We start from the raw sequence: 7,813 nt of genomic DNA on the forward strand, positions 1-7,813 counted from the left end.
AAATGAGAAAAAAAAGTAAACGCAAATCTATATGCCATGTCAAATAATCAAAAGACACTTTATCAAAAAACAAAGGAATGCAAAATGCAACGCCAAAGGCAGGACAAAACAAAAGTGAAAACAATACACAAAAGCACAAGCCACCAGACACTGTCATATAATACACAATCTCTCTTTTTCTTCACATTCACTCTGCGCCCGCACTTCCGGCGCGCCATTTGAACCGCTTGCTCATTCTCCGCCATGGACCATGTCTGCTTGACCCGGAGCTGCTACCGGCGCTGTTCGCGCTGTTGTTGAACGACAGCGTGCCGTGCATTTCCTCGTCTGTCATGTCCAGCTCAGGAGACTCGGGAGGAGTCATGGGACTACTTCGGGTCGAGAGAGAGGACTCGTCTTCGGACTCGACGTGGACTTGCTGGTCCGGCGCGATGTCGTGGTGCGAGCGCGAATTTATTCTTGATCGCGAGTAGCCGTTGCCAAAACCGTTGCTACCACTGCTGTTGCCACCGCTGCTCATACTACCGCTGCCGGTCTGTCTGTGAAGCGATGGGAAACGCCAGGGTCCGTGCTGATTACCGCTGCTGCTGCTGCTGTTTGATCCCACCGACGTCGGGATAGACCCTTCCTCAGAGTGCATCAGGCTAAGTGAGTTTTGCGTGTCGTTCAGGAACCGCATAAATACGCTCTCGTTCATGAGATCCTTCGCCGCCGACACTGCTTCGTCGAGCATCTCCGGCCGCGGCGGCGCGCCGATCGTCTCGTGCATGTCGAGCAGCTCGTCGCGCACATCTGCCGGCAGATTCAGCTCGCGCGGGCTCTCGCGCTGGACGTACGAGTCCACGATGCGATGCCACAGCAGCATCAGGTGATCAAACTCTCTGTGACCGCTGGTGATTTTGTCGTTCAGACTGCTGCCGAGCACGTTGTTGTGCGGGTGAGAGTCGTTCAGCCGGCTCATTGTGACAGCATTCTCGTAGACCTCGCGGTAGCGCTGCACGTCCATGGTGAACTCTAGTGTCTCTAGGCAGTGATTTTGCGCGAGATAGGCCATGAACTCGGTCAAGCTGAAGGGCGGCGCGCTCTCGTCTGCGAGCACTTCGTCCAGCGATGGCAGGCGTTTGGAGATGCTCTGTCGGTGGCCTGTGCTGTAAAAGTAGTGAGGGTGATGGGTGCCCTGCTGCGAGGATGAAGAAGAGGAGGTGGGAGGCCAGAGTGAAGGGGCGGAGGTCGGCACGAATCCTTGTTGGAAATAGGATGCTGATGGAGGCAGGCTGGAGACGGCGTAGATCGGGCTCGCTGGTTCTGAGTTTGAGGGCGAGGAAGACGCTGTTGAGGACGAAGAAGACAAGGAAGATAAGTCGGCGGCTTGGAAAGTGCGCTTAGGGGCGGCACCGGACGAGCTGGAGGTGTTCGCGGGTTGATATGATGGCTGAGACTGCTGTTCGATCGGCGGGACCTCAGGAAGAGGCTGCTCGTCGTGACGCCCTAAGCCGAGAAGCATCATGCCGGCACGACTTGAGCTCCGCATGCGAGGCATAAAGGTGCGGAAGAGGCACTTCCGGCGAGGAATAGTGTGGAAGAGAGAAGGGGCGAGGGAAAGAGGTGGACAAAAGGGCGATGGCGAGCAGGAATGCGAAAGAAAGCAAAGAGGAAGCGGCAGGAAAAACGACGGCGTGCGGAAAGTCAGGGCAGAGGGGCGAAAGCGCAAAGACTCTGCCCGGATTAAAAACGGGCCGCGCTAGTCCTCTTTCGGACACCTACGCCACCGCGACCCAGGCCTCTGCCGCATTATCGTTCTCCCGAAGTCACGTGACCCCGAACACTAATGCGCGGTACGCTCCCGCTCACCACCATCGTACGGCCCCGCGAAAGGTCCCATCCGCGCAGACGGAGCGCGTCCGCAACGAGGCCGCTGCTGTCGAACAGTCCGTCGACGATCTTCAGCGTGCGCCGTACGTGGTCGCGCGCAGCCGTCAGCGACGTGACGTCGCCGCTGCCGTGGTGCAGCGCGCGGATGCTCTTCGCGAGGTAGAGTGCGTGCACCCAGGCGCGCAGCTCGCGCGTGTCGGTCTCTGCTGCCTCCTTCGACTCTGGATTGACGCCGTAGTATGCTGCATCTGAGTTTGCATAGTCCTCGTCGTCTGCGTGATTGACATCGATCAGCGCGCCGCGGACGGTCACAAACGAACCCTTTCGACCGTTCACGCGGCCGTGTTCGAACCAGAGTACGTACCCGGCTTTACCGTCGCCAAACAGATGTAGCAGCTCGTTGACCGTCATACCGCTCGGTAGGATCCTGTACACTTCTGAGAAACTACCGATCGAGGCGTGGCCCAAGATTGTGTTGCCGCTGCCCCAGCGAAGCAAGCCGTCGCGCTCGAGCACTCTCTCTTGCTTGACAACCTCTTTTGGCGATAAGATCCGCGAGGGAAGAACTGACTGGTGGTCAAGAAGGTCCGACTCAAGCATGAGCGGCGACGTCTGGTCCATCAAATAAGCAAATACTATATTGACACGTTGTCGGTTCAAAGTGTCCATGACCACAGAGGTCACCGCCCAGTAGTTTGTCGTGAGATGGACCGTGATGAGCAAAAGTAGCGTCGTCCAGATCTGGATGTCGGTATTGACATACGGAACTATAATCGCACCAACCTGTTGTACCGTGTCAGCAATTGCTCCCATACTACAGAAGAAATTTAACGTACCAGCATGCCCATCAGCGAGATGACGGTTTCCTGGGAGGCATCTTTCGCAGATACTACACAAGTCTGTTAGAATCAAGCACTTGATCTGCCCATCAAAAGACGAGCACTTACCATCCGAGATACTGCCACGTTCGGAATCGGTAAAGTGCTGAGTCAAAGCCGCTCGCGATCCATTGGCCATAACTCCACAGACAGCTTTAAGAACACCCGAGCAGCACAGGAAGAAGATTTTCGTGCTTCTAGAGACTCCAAAGTACGGCGCACAAACGTCGCAGATAACACCAGCATTGTACACGAGGTCAGCGACGAATCTGAACTTCTTGCATTCCTGCTCTAGAGTTGAGCCGTACTTCCAGGCAAAACTGATGGTGGCTAGACGGCCTAGTGTCTCTTGCAAGCCGGTGATAAACATAGCCGATGTGCTCGTCGCGTTCTTGTCGCCAACTCCGACGGCTTTGGGTAGTAATAAGAAGTCAGTAGAGTGATAAAGTAGGCTGGGTCAGCGAGATGAGAGCTTACCGGTGAGTACTGCCCGATTCCCGATGAGCGCGGCGATCGTGCTAGCAAAAGCCTGGATCGAGTCAAAGATCTGGTAGCTAGAGAAGTAAAAAAAGCTAGTAAGCGCAAGTCTATCGTAAAGCAAATACACATAAGACACACTCCACATAATCCGAGGTCACACTGTCGGGATAGCCAGTCGGCAGAAACACGCTGATCAGGAACTGCAACACGCGCAGTACTCTCGACGACGACGGGCGCCGGCCGCCGATCGAGAGATACTGGTAGACAGACTTGTCATTTGCAGAAACCTCGACAATTCTGCTCGGCGCCCGCCCGAGATCGTGTAGAGGGTCGGGGTTGCTGCTGCGCCGGTCGCCGGGAAGGGCGAGGTGCTTTTCGGCGTCGAGCGCGTTGTCGTAGAAGGCCTTTGAGAAGTTGCCGTTTGCGTCGCGTTCTTCGAGTACCAAGTGCGCAGAGTCCATTTTGATTTCCGGGGGGTTTCAATGAGCTGTGTCAGTGATCGAGGCCTTTTTGAGAACTACAAACAGGACTTGGAAGCGATAAAGAAGGACCTGGGAGTCCAGCCAGAAGTGATTACGACGACTTTATTTCCGGGGTTGGCTTTGACTGACCTCATCTCGAAACCTTAATCCGTCTATCTCTGAGGCTTGTACCGGATCCGAGGTCTTTGCTTTCTTAGCACCACGACTCGCCATATCTGTTTGATGAATGAATTGTTTAACGCAAAGAGAAAGCGAGAGGTTTCTGTTAGAAGGCCGTGCTTTGTCTCGCTATACCACTGTCTGAAAATGATACCAGCCAGGCACGGCTCTTGCTCAGGGACTTGGCACTCATCACCACCACGGTCCTTGTTGAATATTCCCAGCTATATCTTCACAACTTTGCTTGATTTCTGCTACACCTTTGTTCATTTTCCTGCTTCTGAAAAATATTTTATTTGAAAATGCAAAACTACGGCCAAAATGATGAATCTGCTCCGCTACTGAGGGCAGCCCTCGCTAGTCCCGAGCGCGACGCGATCCGGCTTGCTGTCAGACACTACATGGCGCTAAAGCAGTGGACGCCGTCATATCAGGAGCCGTGCATTATAGTCCGTCTATCTGCAGAAGCTCTTGAGTGTTTTCAGTACATTATCGAACTAGATCTGGAGCAGACCACCGCAATGTGAATATACCCATACCGTTCGCTGTACTTTGTGCTGTTACTAAATCTTTGACTAGGATGAATATTCGAACGTTCTACGACGACGCGGACCAGCTTCTTTACCTTGGTTTACCTGAAGCCTTCCGCGCTAGAATCTATTACCACTGCTACAAGATCCACGCAGAGCGAAGCGCCATCTGGACGCCTCGTACGCCGCCGAGTAGGGCGGAGACCGTTCGACCCGAACGGCAGAGCCGAACGATAACGCGTGAGGAGAGCGGTGAGTGAGAGCGGTGAGTGAGAGGTGGTTTGGCTCACTTGCTCTGAGTGGTTGGTCGATATGAATCCAGTCTGAGAGGTGGAGATGTATGTCGCAGACACGAAGAGCAAAGGGCGTTATGCTCATTCTAGCATCTTGAATAAAGCATGCCACCCATTTACATCCGAAACGTAGTCAAAGTAGCTTCCAAGTGATGGTTTGCACTGAATTCAGATATTCCGTTTTGTGAAAATGTATATATAAGAGTAAAAAACACGATCAAGTAAGTACCTTGATACCCGACGCCGAACTGTTGCATAAAACAAAACATGGAAACAGAGCACAAACAAATACACGACTTAGAGAGATCAAGAGTTACTCAAGCAACGTGCAAAACATAGAGATAGTGAAAAGATAAAACAAAAGAGAATCAGTTGTTCTGATACTCGAGTGTACATAGGTATCGTGAGCCCCGAAAACCATATAATGAGTGTCTAGAGAATCAGGTGATACCGAGTAGCTAGAACCACCAGTATCAATCGCTGTAAATTTTCGGTATTTCTTCAAACATTCTTATCAACGATTCATAGCAAACGCAAGGCAAAGAACAAGAAAGAAAAAAGCAAGCACGTTAATTCCGGTCGGCGTCAGTCTCGTACACCAAGTTGCTTTCCTTCACCGGCGACTGCATCTGGCTTTGGGACGGCGACCCACCAGCTGACCCTGACGGGCCAGAAAATGAGCTGGAATGCGAGTGTGGGATGTTCTCTGGCACGGGATGTTGCGACCCAATGCTTGTGACGCCGGCGGAAGCAGCCTTGCCGGCTTTGGAGAGGGCGTAGTCGCCCGAGTCGAAGTATTTCCGATCCTGCGAGACAATGCGTTAGGTGGGTACAGATAGTGTTTGATTTAGGCAGCGCGGTTCATACGTTCAGCTTCTTCTGGATGATATCATGGCTCGATGGGAGACGGCCATACATGTTCAGGATTCGCTGCTCTTCCGGGGAAAGCGACTAGCAAGGAGCAGAAGGCGTTAGTACGGCATTGAGGTGATAAAGCAGACACGGACGGCACATACGGCAATATCAACCTTGTTGTTGCGGGCGGGGTCCAGTGAAGACATCTTTGAAGACGGGTGGCGGATAGGGATGGGGACTGTGGTTATCGGTGGAGAACGATATAGAGATCTCGAGGGAAGACGACAGGTTTTGAGATGTGACCGAGAACTTTCTCGGGTGACGAAGAAGCAGCAGCGCAACCAGAACGCGACGGTCTACTAATTGGCAAGAATAAGCAACTGTTCAGCAGCAGACAGTAATTTCACACGCAGAATAAGTAGTCTCGCGGCGGGACGCAATAAAACAAGACTCAACGAGCAACTGTGACCTCGATCTGGCGACGTACCGTGACCTTCGCCGGCCTTGATCGTCGTCATCGCCTAACCGTCGCAACACCGCGACATCTACGTCACATCAGTCTACCGGTCACGTGAATACATGCCGCGGCCACACAGCTCCACACGTGGTGCGCGATCTCGAGCGACGAGGGTGCTCACCACCGCGCCTGTGCTGAATGCTGCCTGCTCGTGGTTGTCTGCTCGACTTGCGCTGTTCGATTCCAGGTGTCTGACGGCGCATGTGGCCAAAGTCGGGTGATCGGCAGCTTGGCACCAGTTTAGTAGCTGATATTGAGCATGTGCGAACCAATCTAATTCTGGGGTCGCGGATCAGGCCGGGCAGGGCAGCGGCAAATTTCTCGTCAGCTCAATCCTGCCCTAAAACCTACACAGACATTTGCAATAGTTGATAGTTGATATATTCGAATTTTTATTAGTGGTATTTATAAACATAACAGTTCGCGTTTCAATCTAAAGACCGCGTGGCGATTGTAGCAAGTAAATATACTGACCGCATCGTCCGAACTGCAAGACCAAAAAGAACTTTTTATAATACATCGTAGATCGTAAAAGAGAGTAAAGGATGATGAAAGAAAAAAAGCAGAAACTCCACGCATAGAAAGCACAAAAAAGAGAGCAGTAAACATATATAAAAACTTTTTCAACGAGATAACAAGATGTAATGAGAACCGATTGAGAACACCACGTTCATCTGCTTTCATCACAGCTTCTTACTCCGAGGAAATTTTCTTCTGTGCCTCGTCACTAGCAGCATCTTGTGGCCGGGTGTTCATAATCTGTGAAACAGCCTTGGCCTCGTTCTTCTCGACAACGAGGTTCTTCAGCCACTTGTTCTCCATCTCCAGCTGCATGACCTTAGTCTCGAGCTGCTGGACCTTGTCCTGGAGGTCCTTGGCAGCCCGCTCCATCTGCTGCTCGCGCTGTTTCTTCTTGATACGGAATCGCGCCGAGGCAGCAGTGTTGCGTCGTCGCTTGTCCTCCTCAGCAGCAAAGCGCTGAGCATCCTCGAGCGACCCCGGCCGCTTGACGGCAGGAGATCCGACGTAGGAAACGCTCTCTGAGGCAGGGGTGGGTGCCGGCGATGGGCTGAGAGGAACACTGTCGCTCAGCAGAGGAGCGTACAGGTTGTGGGCCTCGGCAGCCAAAGGATTGGATTGGAACTTGACGTCGAGACCAGCAGCCTCGGGGTATTCGAGGAAGTGTCCCGGGAGGTAGTTGAATTGCTGCTGCTGCTGCTGCTGCTGAGGTTGCTGCTGTTTGGCATCAGCATCGACCACCCGAGCCTGCTTCTGAGAGGCAGGAGCGCGCCGCCGACGGTCCTGCTCGAGAGAGGATCCATCAAACACAAGAGAGTCGTCGCCGGCCACGCCAGCGTCGGTAGAGCGGCCCATGTCGAAGTCGAAGAACTGAGTGTTGGTGAAGAGTGAGATATCGTCCGTCTTCGCGGTCGAGACGAAGTCAGCGGGCTCAACGGAGTTCAGGTTTGCAATGTACTGCGAAACGTTGATGCCGCGGTGGCTCGAGTATGCCATTGTGCAGCTGTGTAGAGAACGGAAAAAGGAGTCAAGAAGAGGAGCAAGAAGAACAGAAAAGGGCCGGGCGGGGACGGGGGGGATTTGAATGAAAGCGAGCAGGAGTGTGGTTGGTGCGGGTGAGGAGGAGAGTATCATTTTCCCGGTTTAAAGCCCAAACGTTGGTGCATTTAGCACAAATCACTAATCAAAATAAATCGCACTAAATCTGCGCAGTTGAAGCTCCAAACGC

General features: G+C 52.9%; 4 protein-coding genes across 4 annotated transcripts; all 4 read right to left on the bottom strand.

Moving 5' to 3' along the window:
• Positions 1 to 14: 14 nt before the first annotated feature.
• BZA70DRAFT_50307 (uncharacterized protein) lies at positions 15 to 1,684 on the bottom strand. The gene has a single exon (XM_064915157.1). The coding sequence runs from the start codon at positions 1,538 to 1,540 to the stop codon at positions 188 to 190; it is 1,353 nt and encodes a 450-aa protein (XP_064771452.1). The 5' UTR covers positions 1,541 to 1,684; the 3' UTR covers positions 15 to 187.
• A 107-nt stretch (positions 1,685 to 1,791) lies between these two features.
• BZA70DRAFT_287724 (vitamin B6 photo-protection and homoeostasis-domain-containing protein) lies at positions 1,792 to 3,691 on the bottom strand (the record flags this gene model as incomplete). The annotated part of the gene is made up of 5 exons (XM_064913977.1): positions 1,792 to 2,655; positions 2,709 to 2,761; positions 2,820 to 3,161; positions 3,228 to 3,304; positions 3,369 to 3,691. The coding sequence occupies 5 exons, from the start codon at positions 3,689 to 3,691 to the stop codon at positions 1,792 to 1,794; spliced, it is 1,659 nt and encodes a 552-aa protein (XP_064771453.1).
• Positions 3,692 to 5,054: 1,363 nt separating this feature from the next.
• On the bottom strand, positions 5,055 to 6,011 carry BZA70DRAFT_50214 (camp-regulated phosphoprotein/endosulfine conserved region-domain-containing protein). The gene is made up of 3 exons (XM_064915154.1): positions 5,711 to 6,011; positions 5,562 to 5,645; positions 5,055 to 5,500 (listed from the first exon to the last, which is right to left on the bottom strand). The coding sequence occupies exons 1-3, from the start codon at positions 5,753 to 5,755 to the stop codon at positions 5,264 to 5,266; spliced, it is 366 nt and encodes a 121-aa protein (XP_064771454.1). The 5' UTR covers positions 5,756 to 6,011; the 3' UTR covers positions 5,055 to 5,263.
• Positions 6,012 to 6,437: 426 nt separating this feature from the next.
• BZA70DRAFT_273686 (uncharacterized protein) lies at positions 6,438 to 7,688 on the bottom strand. The gene has a single exon (XM_064911870.1). It carries the CDS (start codon positions 7,579 to 7,581, stop codon positions 6,760 to 6,762), a length of 822 nt encoding a protein of 273 aa, XP_064771455.1. The 5' UTR covers positions 7,582 to 7,688; the 3' UTR covers positions 6,438 to 6,759.
• Positions 7,689 to 7,813: the final 125 nt, after the last annotated feature.

Source organism: Myxozyma melibiosi (genome assembly GCF_037950935.1).
Source record: "Myxozyma melibiosi strain Phaff 52-87 chromosome Unknown BZA70scaffold_1, whole genome shotgun sequence".
NCBI classification, from domain to species: domain Eukaryota; kingdom Fungi; phylum Ascomycota; class Lipomycetes; order Lipomycetales; family Lipomycetaceae; genus Myxozyma; species Myxozyma melibiosi.